This window comes from Octopus bimaculoides, chromosome 1 (assembly GCF_046866305.1).
Source record: "Octopus bimaculoides isolate indiv1 chromosome 1, ASM4686630v1, whole genome shotgun sequence".
Lineage (NCBI taxonomy): Eukaryota > Metazoa > Mollusca > Cephalopoda > Octopoda > Octopodidae > Octopus > Octopus bimaculoides.
In genome coordinates, this window is record NC_142928.1 from 36,281,373 (window position 1) to 36,297,818 (window position 16,446).

Genomic DNA, 16,446 nt, shown 5'->3' on the forward strand with positions numbered 1-16,446 from the left:
TATATATATATATATATATATATATATATATATATATATATATATGTGTATACTTCTGCATTTTCAAAAGAATATGAAATAGATTATCTTGTGTGAATTAAATTTTACTTCAGTTATTTAATATATTTGGTTTGCACAAAACTACTGATTTGTCTATTAGGCATTCTTTGAACTAAAATGAGCAATGAGATTAATGTTCTTTATTGTATATGAAATACCGAAAAAACCGTCACCGAAAACTCCAAAGCGAAGCTCTTCTATGTTTTGCACATTATCAATAGTAATAGTAAATAATATAAGCTTCTATATTAGTTAATCTATCTGCTGATAAAAATTTCAAGGGTAATCTGGAAAAATAGTTTGAAAACATTCGGTTTTGCTGTAAGAGTTATCTCCCCTATCAACTCGATAGGCAAGATATGAATGCACAGAATGAGAAAGAGAGGGGGGGGGGGGGAGAATGAAAAAAATTATCGCGTTTTGCTATATTTATATATTTCTCAATGTTTAATAAATTAATTATATGAAACTTCTCAAAGTATCTATTTATATCTTAAATTACCTTTCATTTACACACGTTTATCATGTATAATATTTTAATTACTAATACTTTTGAATTACTCCGCGTTTTCTAGAGGGGAACATTGATATCCGCTGGTATTCTGTATAATTGTGGGAATGTCAAGTTTCTTCCCTGTTTTCTACTGATTGTCCCCTTTTCCGATGACTAAAATCTATAATTGTTTCTTAAACAACAAATTGAAATTTACTCCTTGTTACATATTAAAGGAAAATGAATAACTTATCTGTTTCTAAATATATAGAAAAGTTTTTTTAAACCAGATAATTTATTCATATAATGTTTATTTGCATAATTGAAATATGTAGAACTCAACAGATTTTATATGGAGGATAAAAAAATCGAACAGGGGAGGCAAATCTTACAAATATACATATAAGAGTTACTTCCCTTGTACACTATCGGTGCGGAAAAATTGCCGCCGACATTTTTGTTAGGTTCAAACAGGAATATTTGAAATACTGTTTTCATTATGACAAGAATTTCAGAATTATTTTCTATGCAATGTTCTGAATATCCTATTTGAACGTAGGATATGTGATTCGTTGAAAGTTAAAATGAAATATATTCCTAAAGAGTCAAAGCTATTGAAAAGGTTGCAAAATGCAACGAAAATTTTAGAAAAATAAAAAAGAAATAAGTGGAAATTTTACCGGTGTGTCTGTTAAATTATAAGGCACCAAAAGAGAATGACTCTCCCCAGACACAACAGAACATTCCTAAATAAGTTATACTATTTATGTTCCTTTTACTTAATTCCCCCCTCTCTCTCATATATATATATATATATATATATATACACATATATATGTATGCATACATACATACATGCATATATATATATATATGCATACATGCATTACAGACAATATTTATTTGAAGTTTCTCATATAATTAAAATAATTAAAATGAAGATTCGTAATTAGATATTTTATAAATTCTTGAAGGTTATTATTATTATTATTATTATTATTATTATTATAAATTAGACTTGTCTTGATATTGTGAGTGGTTTGTTTTAATTTTTCGGTTCAATATCCTCATAATGATTTTTAAATAGCTTTTAATTTCAGGAAATGATTTTTAAAAGGAAAAAACACAAATTAAATCATATATTTTCTTTATATGTTGCTTTTTACTTTAATTTGATTTTATAAAAAAAAATACATTTAGACTTGTGGTGTTTTAAGGAATTAACTCATAATTTGACTTGTCATTGAAGAATTTGAGTCAGCAAATATACAAATATTGTTTAAATTAAAAAAAGTATTTGTTTGTTTAACTTGCAAAAGTTTTGTTTGTTTAAATATCTGTGTTAATTGATTGATAAAACACCAAGAAGAAAGAAATAAAATGTACCAAGAAAATTAGTGTGTTAGTGTAGAATAGAAATTCTTGTTTGGAAAGAAAGTTAAAATAGATAGATAGATAGATAGATAGATAGAGAGAGAGAGAGAGAGAGAGAGAGAGAGAGACAGAGAGAAAGAGAGAGAGAGGGAAGGGTAAATGGGAGGGTTAGCAACAAAATTTAGATATTTGTCTATTTATTCTTATAAACAAACTTGTTTCTTCATAATTATTGACATTTTCTAAAATTTTCTGAAAGCATATATTGCTAGGTAAAACTTATTCAGAACGACAAATATATGCTTATTATTGAAATAGGTGAGGATGTATTTATGTGTGTGTGTGTAAGTGCATGTGTGCATGTGTATGTGTGTGTGTGTATGTATATATGTATACACACACACATATATGTAATCACACACAGGCACACATACATGCATGCAAAAGCTTAATATTTCTATGAAATTATTTATTATAAATAGACAAGTATATACCTTGGCTAAATTCAAATGACTTTCCAAATTCATAAGGCAAGTAGAAAGTGTAAATGTCATTTATTTAAATAATGGTCTATAAACACTAGTCAAAAGGAATGTCATTAATTGCATGTGGCTCTCAAAGGTATTATGTGCAGCTCCTGAAATAATTTTGTGTTTCAGTGCTATTTTTCCTAAAACGGTTTTAACATCCTGCCATCTAGATTTTTTTTCCAAGTAACAACTGAAAAATAAGAACTTAATAAAATCCTTCAATGAACAGAGATTAACCAGTATACATTTGTGAGTAAAATTATGTAGCAGTATTTATGTCTTATTTAATATGTGCTCTGGCTCTTCAAAACAATATGCCACTTGCTATAAAATGACTTGGCTACCCTTGGTATATAACCATCCTGCATCATTTTTCTGTCATTTATGAAAACATCTCCTATAATTTCAACAGGTATGTACAGGTAGGCCAAGCTGAATTGATTTTATGGTGAAAATTCCTTTTATGATTTAGTCAGATGGAAAAATGCAGTACAAGGATTCAAAAATTGGATGGAAAGAAGGGGAGGGAATTGTCCTCAGACTGGAAATCAGGCCCAAGTGCTTGCAATAAAGAAGACTTTGCTAAAGTCACTGACGGACTAGGTGTTAAACTAAATGAGGGTTATTTAATTAAGAATATGAACTTACTAATTGGCTTTTCTAAAGAATATAATTAAAACTGGAGCTACTGTAACAGTATAATGCAGAATGCAAAAATTTAGCAGCATAACATGGATGCATGTAGATAAAAGCATTGTAGCTGTGTTATATTATATTGAGAAGGGATTGCTAAGGACACCTAACAAACCTGGCAAGGGTGTATGTTCTGTTGTAGCACTGTAGATTTGAACTCAGGGCTCATGAACAGAAATCCAATATCATTTCCACTTGCCCATCGTCCTTTTACATCAGAGGTTCTTAGCAGGTGAGTATAGGAATCAAGGGCCAAGGCCAAGAGACTTGACTTCTAGTATTGTTACAAATATGACAAAATCCCAATGATTTTGTTTTCAGTTCTGTTCTTTGTTACTGGTATCTAAAATAAAAGTAAGCTTTTGAAGTGATACTGGCACCTAATAGGATTGCTAATAGTGATGATTTTGACAGTCTGGCAAAGGAGATGCAGAGATATATTGGAAAATCCTTTGTAATCTAGAATCATAAAGTAGTTAAGAACTTTTGTTCTACATGGCCATAATGCAGTGTTTGCAATTGGATGTAAAGCCATAAATCTTTTCACCAATTTTCTGATGCTGTATCAAGTTATCCTGCTGCAATTCTTAAACCTAAACAGGTATCATACCAAATACATTGCAGCTGGTAAGTAATTTTTTTAAAGATGAGGATAACATCTTTCTTAGTTATTAGATTTTATCATAATTATTTCTTAAATTTATGGTATATTGAATTTGAACTCATTTTGATTATTAATATCATTATTACTTGCAATGTGGCTGCTGTCAAATCATCACTCTGTTGTGATTATACATACAAGCAGAGTAACATAAATTACCAACGTTACCAAATTGATAGCCAAATTGATACTAATATGTATTCTATACAATAGATTTTGTTGAAGAAATAAAAGCTTGCAAATGTCTGAAATAATAAAACATTTGAAGAATTCTGCATAAAATGTATGTGAAGTTGGAAACTGGTTAGCAGCTGCCTTCACTTGTACCACTCTCATGTCAGTGCTATTTTTAGTCTATTTTTTAATTTTTTATACTTCTTGATAAATGTGATAGGAATTGAAAATATTAGTTTCCTTGTGTCCTTAATTCCATAGTTATTCCTAGTAATCACCTGACAGTATTCTTAAGATTTAGACTGAAATAAAAACGTTTATGAAAGTAATTTCAGATTTTATAAACCTTTAAAACAATTCAGAACAAGACATTAACTTTGTTTCCACTCAAAGTTTCCCTAGTAAATAATATTCTGATTGTCATCATGAAATTATTTTCAGAATTTGTTATTGTCTTCGGTATTTCTACAGAAAACTCTTAGAAGTTTTCTTAATTTTTGTTAAAAATATTTTCAGAACATTATTTCAGAGAATTATTTTCAGTAAATTATTTTAGAAAATTGTTTCAGCAACTATCTCCAGAATTTTGTTTCAGAAAGATTTTTTGATAATTATTTTGCTGGTTACTAGCAGAAAACAATTTTTGTTTTAAACATTGCAAATATTGAAGAAACTAAAGATGATTGATTTCCTTTAAAAGAAATACTTAATTTGTTATACATATATATATTTTTTACAGAGAAACAAACTTGTGAATAATTTATCATTGATAATAACTGAAGATGTTAGATTTAACTCGAAACTAAATTGGTATCAATTGAAGTTAGATGAACAAAATAAAGATGACAAGGAAGTTAGACAAAGGGAAATGTAATGAAAATAAGAAAGAGTAGAGTGAGGAAGAACAAAAGGAATTCAATAGAAGATAGAGGAAGTTTGTTTGATTTATTTTTTTATTTACATGAATATGTGTGTATATGTATATATGTGTGTGTATATATACAGGTGTGGATGTGTGTATGTATACACACACATACACATATTTGTATATAGTATTGAAAACTGCATTTTTAATAGTTTACTGTTGATTTATTTTAACAGATTTTACTTTTTCTTTGAACACTTCAATCTAAACAAACACTGTCCAATATCTTATGTATGTTTTGACTGATTTTTGATTTTTAAAACTTGTTCAAAGTGATATACTGTTGACACCATTATATTCTTGTATGTATATCACTCTTTCCCATCTGTGTGTACCAAGCATAATAGCAAGATTTGAAAATGAATGGAACACTGAGTAAATGTTATTAAAATTTGAACTGTTAAACAGTATATGTATATATACATTTTGCATATAATGAGAAGTGAGATCTGTCAGCAAACTGATAAAAATGCAGCATTGTTGCAATTTCAATACTATATCACTTTGTAGAACTGTTTCTTATTTAAATATTTTATATATATATATATACACACAATCATATATTTGTGTATGTTTGTAGGTTTTTCTCTGAGTAAATGTGTTTAGAAGAAATAATGATAGAAAATAGGTGAGAAAAAGAAGAGTGAAGAAATTTTTACCTAGTTTTCGATATTCAATGGAGTAACCAATATGATCATTTGTCGGTGCCATCCAAGAGATATTCATTGTTCTGGAGCCAACACCGGCAATATATACCCTTGGTTTGATAGGTTCTGTAGCAAGATAAGACTACAAACTTCACTTGGTTTGTTATAGAATTTGTCTAGACATCACCTGTTATTTTACGCATAACCAGAGAAGGGAGGGGGCAGGAATTATTGGATAATATTTCTTTTGTGTAATGAATAATTGCTGTTGTATGTATTTTTTTTTTCTCTCAATGAAACAGTTCATTGGTAGCTGCTAAATCTAAGTGCAAAATATACTGGATAACAAACATTTTCTCATTTGAAATGAAAATAATTTGAGAGCAAAATACATTTTTTCAATTGAGAAAAGAAAGCTGTGAGGTGCCTGTAATGTAAATAGTTGCACATTTTACCAGTAAATGAGTGGTTCAAGTCTCACTTGTGGATTCATTATTTTTTCCACTCGGTTTGTTGTTTAGAAGTGTATAATATGTAATATTGTCACATACACTCATGCATTCTTTCTTTGCTTTTCTCTTTCTCTCTTATAAAGTCATGAAGATGCAAATTGATGTTTAGACATTCACTTGCTTCTATATACACACAATAACTGCTACTTCGTAGGATTCATTTATTATTTAACTTCTTATACATGCCTTATATGATATACTCATTGTTTATAACATAAAAGGTAGGAGAAACCTTTTGTTGTACATATATTTACAAGCATAGACATATAGCAGCATACACACAGACTTGTGTATAATTTCAAAATGATGACTGTACAAAATCTTTATTACAAAGGTTGCTGTGGTTTGAGTTAGATGATCAATTGTACTTTTAATCCTAAAACTCACATTATATCATAAAGTACCCATGTTATCATTGATTTGTTTGGTAAGTCAGGATATGCATGCATTACTTGCGGGACAAACAATGCCTTAACATATGCAATACTATCAACACACACACACTCACACACATGCATATATTTAAATATATATATGTATATATACATATTCCTTTTGAGCGTTGGGCCTCATGGAGGCTAAGTGGTTGAGTTCCCTTCAAGCATTGGGCCTCATGGAAGCAAAGTGGCTGAGTTCCTTTGGAGTGTTGGGCCTCACAAAAGTAATGATGTTGGCATTATGTCATGCTTGAGAAGAAGACCCATCAAGCCAAGCAAAATCGCAATTGTGGCAGATACTGGTGTCACGCAAATAGCACCCATGCCAGTGGCATGTGAAAGTGCCCATTACACTCTCAGAGCAGTTCGTGTTAGGAAGAGCATCCAGCCAAATCAGACTGGAGTCTGGTGCAGCCTTTCAACATGTCAGCCCCGGTCAAACCATCCAACCCATGCCAGCATGGACAATGGACGTTAAATGATGATGACGATGATGATGATATATGTATACATACATATATATACATATATACGTATCTTCAGCAGATCATAAATCCAAAAGAGAATACTCTAAGTTATAGAGCAGTAGAATATATAAATAAAGACAGATATGGCTGGCCTATGAGGTTTCTCATCCATAAAGCGCTTGGCTTTAGGGTCTGAAAAAACACAGTAAAGCTAAGAACTTTATGGATGTGAAACTCAGGGTAACCCCATAGACTGGCCATATCTATCTTTATATATATATATATATATATATATATATCTCATCATCATCATCGTTTAACGTTTGTTTTCCATGCTGGCATGGATTGGATGGTTAGACAGAGGTCTGGAAAGCCAGCAGCTGCATCAGGCTCCAATCTGGTCTGACAGTGTTTCTACAGCTGGATGCCCTTCCTAACATCAACCACTCTGAGAGTGTAGTGGGTGCTTTTTATGTGCCACTAGCACAGGAGCCAGTCAGGTGGCCCTGGCATCAGTGACGTTCGGTTGGTGCTTTTTACGTGCTACCAGCACGGGAGCCAGTTAGGTGGACCTGGCATGTATATATATATATATATATATATATGCATACACACACATACAAACACTCTCTCTCTGTGTCTCTCTCTCACACACACACATATAATTTCCATATATCTATATTGCAGTGTAAACCTTTATAGCACGAGGTAGAGTGACACAATATTAAATATTAATAGAGATAAGTCTTTCATGAAGTTTTGACAGCACTCATGTTCTTTTAAATAATATAATTTTGAAAATAAAATGAGAAAATTTATATTATTACAGAAATTGAGAATAAACCAGAGAATAAATTAGAATATATTCAAAATTTTATATTATAAGAAAATAGGAAAAACTATATATTTAGAATTGAAATAGTTATCATTTTTAGGCCATCAGTATACTAGTATTTCTTAAAGTAGACATGGACAATAAACAATTACAAATTTTACAAACGATAAGCTTCACAATCTCTGTGACTGTGCATGGTGACCACAAATTTATAACATAACCAAAATAGAATTCCAATGACTAGGCTTCCTTTTCAGGTCCAGAAACTACTTCAGTTTTGAATAGTTTCTGACCCTCTAAGGCATAAGTGCAAACTGTACTGTTTCCATACATGGGATGAAACAGCTGTTTCCTCTCTCTCTCTCTCTCTCTCTCTCTCTCTCTCCCCTTCCTCTTTCCCTTTTTCTTCTAAAAACATTCAAGATACATAAAAAGATAAACAAAACACCCCTCCAAAATGAAAATCGTCCACCAAATTAGCCAACTTCTACCTACTGATACATTACAATTTCCAAAGTACTTGCTGCCTTTCTGTATTTTGTACTGTATTGCTCCTCTGAACCAACTAACTATAAACTACCCCTGTCCTGTTCCACTCAAAAAATCCTGCCTCAATTCTTCTCCTCTAAGCCATATTAGCATGAAGACAAACAGGTGCTAAAACAAAACAAACAAATGAATGATATACATTAAGGGCTTATGTGCTGTTTCTATCGATTAAATTCACTCACAAACTATTGGTTGGCCTTGGGGTATAGTAGAAGGCACTTGCATAAGATGCTGTGCAGTGGGAGTGAACCTGAAACCATATGGTTGCAAAGCAAACTTCTTAACCGAATGGCTATACCTGTACTGACTATAGTTTCTCAACACTAAAAGAAATATTTCTAAGTATTTGTAGAATTTTCCTTTAAGAATATGTTATCTGAATATTTCTTTCTAAGTATGTGAGAAAAACTAGATATATCAATTTATTTAGGTGTGTGTATGCATGTGTGTGTTGTGGATGTTTCTGTTTATTCATATTTGTGTATATGTTGGTGTATATTCACTTTTATTTATATTTATGTTGTATATTTATGTCTATAAGTCAGTTCATCCATGTGTGTGTATTTATATATCTATCTATGAATGCATATCAGCAATTAGGCAAGGTTTTGTATGCTAATGCATGTATGGATAGTTGTATGTATATAAAAAGATGTGTGCCTGGGTGTGCACATGCACCCAAACAGTTGTGTGTAAATGTGTAATTCAGTGTTTATGTTCAGTGTTATGTTCAGTATACGATGGAAGAGTCTATCTTTGTGTCACTAAAAGTTCAATTGTGATCCAGGTACAAATTGTTTAACATCTTATCATCTCTTTGTTTTACCTCTAAATAGGTGTATATATATATATATATATATATATATATATATATATATATATATATATATATATATATATACAACCATAACTGTCAACAATATTCACTCACACCTGTGTATATATATATATATATATATATATATATATATATATATATATATATATATATATATATATACATATATATATACATACATGTCTTTGTCAGTATATTATATAAATATAAAATAATATTGGATACATACATATATGTTCGTATTCATATGTCCCTTCCTCTCCTTCTCTTTGCACACACACACACACACACACACATCCATGTAGGTGCATAATGTTAACAAACACTTAGTAAAAATAATAGAGTATATACATATTTTGAAATTTATGCTCATACACACATGATAGTTTGTTTGTATGCAAGCATGCACACATGTACACAGTTGTGCAAACATACAAGAGTACATGCTAACACACACACACAGATTTCCTCAAAACTATATGCTAAAACACACACATACATACACACTCATGTAAATTACTCAAGTTAGAATGCTTACAGGCTTACAATGTGAGCATATAAATACATTACTGTTATACACACATATATATATACACATAACACACATGTAATTACTTCAATTCATTCTCTCCTCCCAAACTATCAGCTTTTGGCAGAAAATTACTGCCAACATGTGTTTTAAGTGGAACATCTAAACTAACCATCTCTCTGATAAATACCTACTCTAATGAAGACAACTGTCTTGAAATCGTGACAAATCTAGCAGGAATTTCTGAAATATTGCAGAAAGTAACAATATTGGATGAAAAATATTATCTTTTGTTATTGTTGATGTTGTTGTTGTGGTTTGCTGTTTTATTATTAACATGTTATTTTATTTCTTGGTGTTCAAATTGTGATAAAAATCTAAGTGAGATATTATTGTGAAACATCGCTTAGAGTAAAAGTAGTTTGTGAAAATATTGTGTGTTTATCATTAGCGAACACTGTAAAGGAAAGACACACGCTTACATTTATGACTTGTAGATGAGCAATTGCTTGAGTAGTATGCTTTTCCCAGCTTTCAAACTCATCTTTTAATGTTATCATTTTGTACTTTTGTTTTCGTTCACTCAGTCATTCAATGTCTACTTTTCCATGTTATCATGGGTTGGACAGGAATTGCTTTTGAGGCAAAATTATAAAGCTGGGTTCTATTTCTTGACACCACTCAAATGGTAACAAAATATTAACATTCTCTCTCTCTCTCTCTCTCTCACACACACACACACACACACACACACACACACACACACACACACACATGCACATACACATATTATTCATTATATATAAAAACTTTGACTAAGTTTCAATTCAAATTTTATTTGTATCACAACTATCGATTACAAATTTTATTTGTAACCTATAGTTGTGGAGTAGTGCATTGGAGCTCCTTGTTAAAGGTAACTATTCTAAACTATGTGTTGAACTAAGACCAAAGAATATGTTTATACATTGAGATAGGTAACAACTTACCTGATGGCAAAGAATTAACCAAGAAATGTACAAGACTTTAATTGTCTAAAGAACCAAAATTATTGAAGCGCTAAGTTTAGTCTGCACTTCACTTTCACTTCTCTTGTGCCTCTAATTCTCTTGATTTTGTCCTTACAACTTACTCCACATCTACTTTCACCAAGAGATTTTAAAGCTGAATATCTATAGATAGCTATCTTTGCTAAGTGTGGTGTATGTGTGAAATTTCAATTGGTAAAAGGTAAGGTAGTTTATGAAACAGAAAGATGTTATGAAGCAGCCTTTTGCAAAAGAATAAGAAAGAAATAGAAGCTGATACCTTAAAGAAAGTCTCAAACAGTATATCTGTTGTTTTGGTAATTTTTGTTGTTGTTTTGTATCCATAAATATATATATATATATATATATATATATATATATACTAGCTGGTGTACCTGGTAATTCCCAGGGGTAAAAATGTTCTATTGAAATGCCTTGTTACTCTGATATAAAAAAGCAATTTCATTATAACTGCCACAAAAGGTATATTTTCTGTCATGAGAACATACAAAAAACTGTCAGCTGGAGGAGGAGGGAGAGATTGTTGGAGGTTGGAAAGAAAGATTGCTGGAGGTTGGTGAGAGAGTTTGTTGGAGGTTGGTGAGAGAGGTTGTTGGAGATTAGAGAGAGGCAAAGACATTATTTTGCTTAGCAAAGGCATCTGGGAAATGTATAACTGCTGTCATTCACAGAAAAAAACTGTTGTTTTACCTTGAGAAAAGCACTGTTGAAGTGTTAAGGGAAATTTGGCAATCGAGGATCGAATCCATGCTATGCCTGCATGAAGCCACAACAAATACGTTGTGGAATAAAAATTTATCTACTGTCATGGAAAAAGTGTAACTGTAAAAATGCAGAATTATTGGAGTAATGGGCATTCAAAAAAGTATGGATGTACACAAATGTATGAATGAAGTCTTTAATGTTTAAGGTTCAAATTAAGGAAGTGCAATAATAACGTTTAGCAGGTCAAAACTGTGAGTAGCTATAATAAAAGTCCCTTCCAGGGGCCATATCGATTTTTTCAACAATCTGAATATGTCACGATGTTTGCAGACATGAGTTCTACTCATTTGTCAAGTTTCATCAAAATCAGTAAAATGATGCAGGAGAAGTTAGCTAACAACGCCACAAACAAACACACACCGATTTTCTACATATGTAGTAGATATATATATTTTCATGGGCAAAATAATATTTTAAAGTTATGTTTTAGTTAGGGCTGGATGTTTTTCTGTTTCCTAACTGTGATGCAAGAGTGGAGCCTGTTGATTTGATCAGTTAGGCAAACTGGAACAGGCAGTGTTAAATGCTTTCTTCATGGAGGTTAAACACTAACATTAGTAAGATCTGTCTATGATCAGTAGTCCAGGACATTAATTTCACAGCCACTGTGCCTTACAACTGAATTGAATAATGTAATAGATATGAATATAACAAATAACATCAACTGCATCATTTAGTTGGGAAAACTTTCACACATCATGGGCACTGTCCCTCTTTTTATTTCTAACTTATATATATGTATAAATAATGTTGTCTGATTCATCTCTTTTAGGTTATGCCATGGTTGGAATTTCATTTTGATATGATTTATAAAGTCAAAAATAAATTATGTATATTTTAGAGAAGTGAAAATGTTAATTGGTTGTTGTCAAAGGGTGTGTTTAATGAACCCATAACTCTAAAAGTTTGTATAAATCTATAGGATGCCATTTTCCTGTGAGGGAAAATGTTTTATATACATTCATAGTCTAGATGTGAACAGGTTTTTCATGAATTTCACCAGATTCACACAACACATTTTCTTAGCTTTATCAGTGTGTTATTCGAGAGAATACTGTAGCAGCAAATTAATTAGCACCAGCTACACTTCAGGAGAACTAACAAGATTAAAGGGCTGGTACAACAATACAGTGCAACAGGCCAAGAGTCTGACACCTTATCACAGCTAGGAGAAGGCAAGGAGTAATTTAAACTTTGGCAGTCTCATGAGGGTCTTTTGTTTTCATTGGGCAGTTGGCCATAGCATATGAATGCTCTGGCTACTAATGAAATATTTTTATTCAAATTTTGTCTATAATAGTTTCTTTGAATTTTTTCTTTTGCTTTTCCTTATCTTTATTGCCATTTTTATTTGTAACAGTAATAAATTGGTTTCATTAAACATTCAGAATTAGTCATGTAAAATAGTTATTTTTGTTATTCCAATAATTCCGTGGAATTATTTCAATAAAAGTCTGCAAACTTAATAGAAAAGAAATGCAGCATTCCAGAAGCTAAGGTTATTAGAATTCGAAATAATTATAGCTGAGATATAACAGATCAATCAATCAATCAATAAATCATAATGATAATATTATTAATAATAACAATACATATTCATATACAATCACACACACATTCACAACAATGACTAACTAATTTACCTCATGCAAGCAGAATAACTGCAGCCAAACATCAAATGTTCATAGTTTCTGCTTATAAATCAGCGAGTGAAATTTATTGACTTCAAGTGAGGGAGAAAATGGGGTATAGGGACACTCATGGCTTCCCCAATGAAGTATTAACAAATCAGTTCCAAGTTATGATAAGTTGAAGCCAGTCACAGGAGAACTCATTGAAAAGGTCACAGTTGTGTTCTGAAAGACTTTGACAAATCAATTAATTGATTAATTTATTTTACTTTTTGTTAACTGAACTCACTGATACCCTTCCTGAGTGGCATTACTTTATGCATATACACATACATCATTCACACTGAGTAAAAGAAGTTGTATTGAATTGTTATTTCTGTCTGGCCTTTCAATTACTTCTTCATACACAAAAAGTTTCACATGAGTCTTTCTTAGACTGTTTGTTATGAACCACAGCAATTATTTGATATAATATTCTTTATTTTTATGTATTTGCTATCGATAATTATTTCTTTCCATTTCACTAATAACAAGTCTGGTGTTGATTACAACGTAGAATAAAATTACAAAAAAAGCATAACAAATAGAAGCAACAAAACCCCACCGAAATGAAAATCTCAAACAATAAAGACTGAATCAAAGAAATATGTAAAAGTTCAATAAACTACTGAAAGACACAAATATCTACATAGAAATACACATTTAATGCATTCATTAATACACACACACGCACGTGTACACACATGCACACACACACATATACACACATACATATGCACACACACATACTCATACATATACATGCAGGTGCACACACACTCATACACACATGTAGGTGCACACACACTCATACATAGTACACACATTTATAATCAGACACACTAATATGCATACCTATAGTCTTGCTATTTATTTCTGCTTGGGTAAACCATTAATATTAATACCATCACATTTACAACCCTCCTTATAGCTACACTTAAATTCATGGCTATTTTTAATTAAATATCTGTTTGCATCTTGTCAGAATGGATGGTGGTATGAAAAGGAAGAATGAGTGATTAGATATCTAGAGAAAATATTAAATGTCAACCAAATTTTATGACATATGATTGATAATTTAATTAGAGAATTTCTTTGCACTTAATATAGAAGACACTGAGGAGGATATGTTTCTATTCAGTTATTTCCAGATACGTTAAGATTTCAATAATGACTGCCTCATTAATTCTCATGATTTCAATTGTTCCAACTGGTTAAAGTGAGATATTTCATAAGTAATGGCTATATTTACTTTACATTTATATTTATAAAAACAAAAGGTAATAAACATTAAAAATTTAATCAAGAGTACATTTTTCTCATTATTTTCATCTCCTATGATCATCTGTCACTAGTTTAAGACTTATTGTTCTCATGTTTAAAATTGCTAATGGTTCCTGAAGAAGACAGATGCTTATTTGCTAAAAGACACACTCATATGTTAACATGGGAAGTTAAGCACACATACATACATGTATAAATTTCCATGTTATATACATACACACATACACATACACACATATAAGCAACATTTACCATTTTCAAGACATAATTATGAAAATCACTATTATCTCAACATTTTATACTAAAATGTGAGCTTGCATACACACTGACAAACTGTATATCTTTAGGGCCAGAAACTACTTCTACTCTGAACAGTTTCTGACATTCTACAAGGTGCAAGTGCACTTCACACATAAGTACTACATGTCTGGGACAGAGCAGCTGCTACACACACACACATGCACACACACATGCACACACACATGCACACACACGCACACACACACACACACACACACACACACATGCACACATATCCCAAAAAGACCATCTGACTGATTGGCAAACTTTCATTCACCAATACATTATAATCACTCACAACCTATCTCTTCTACTACCACCACTATTGTTCTTGCTACTCTGAACTAGCTAATTATACACCCCCACGCAATTTATCCACTTTCCTTCTCATCATCCTTGCTCTTTATGCTCCCTCACTGTAAACTTGTACTAAAGCCTGTGTCAAAATTCTCATCTCAAGAACTGTAACCATCTGGAAATCCTTCCCTGTCTACATTTTCCCTAGAGGCATCAGTCTGCTGAAGTTCAGATTGAATATCAATTAAGGTAAAATCCAGAATTCAAGGAAACTGGTGTGGATCAACTTTAGCAACATGAAATCTTAAAGGAGAGCTTATAGAATGTTGAATAATTCAACTGTCTTACGGAGTAGAAAATGTAATGTTTTAGGTTTTTGCTCTTCACCAGAGTATTGCTGAAAGGTAATAGCCCAGGATGTTAGCTTTTCTACTCCACATGACAACTTTGTTTGACATGTCACAAACTCTCCTTTTATTGAATATCAACTACATCAACCACTTAGTGAATGCATGTGACCTAGTAGATTGGTGTTTGACTCACAATCACAAGGTCATGAGTTCAATTCCTTGATTGGCTGGTTGGTGTGTTGTGTACTTGAGCAAAGCTTTTATTTCATGTTGCTCCAGTCCACCCAGCTGTACTCAGTACCAGCCAGGGTGTTGCCACTGCTCTCTTTCTTCCTTCACCTGTCACATCCTTGATATGTCACTGGTTGAAGGGCTGAGAGATGTGTATATCTGCTCAGGACTATATAGTTACCTAAAAAAAAATTGGCAAAAGCATAGTACATCTTAGCAAAAGAAAATTGCACATGAGAGATGGATGTACTGTGTATGTATACCATCAGTTTATGAGGGCTTGCAATAGTGATGGACACTACTCTTTCTCTTTGAACTATTTCCACTCTGCACCACTTCAATTGTCACCTTACTATTACACAACAACAAGAGAAATTTTGCTTAGTGACTTGATTTCTATAGCCAAATCTCTTGTCAACAAACTCGCTGCTGTCATTAACAGAGGGATCACATACTTTAAGTGAATATTTTTCAATAAGATCGCAAGTCTAAAAAGACGATGATGATGATGGATAATAATACAGATTTAATAGAATGTTTGAGTAGCCACCTCTGTGTTCTGTTGATTAAGAGTACTCAAAAATATCAAACAAAAGCCAAGCTAGCTCTATGAGTTTGCTTCAAGCGCTCATTATTATGACTTTTGTGAACAATGCTAGAATATCACCACTTAGTCCTACACTTTAATAATGGAAATAACTCATCATTTGATGTTTCATTTGGTGCAGATTTCATTTTGTTCATCTGTTCTTGTGATGCTTAGTTTATGTGATTTC

General features: G+C 31.7%; 1 protein-coding gene across 1 annotated transcript in view; it reads right to left on the minus strand.

Moving 5' to 3' along the window:
- Positions 1-16,446, minus strand: part of LOC106878977 (neuroglian) — a 552,234-nt gene that overhangs the window by 11,772 nt on the left and 524,016 nt on the right. The window contains exon 10 of the mRNA XM_089354891.1: positions 5,570-5,683. Within this exon, the coding sequence (XP_089211017.1) occupies positions 5,570-5,683 (114 nt within the window). The remainder of the gene's footprint in view (positions 1-5,569; positions 5,684-16,446) is intronic.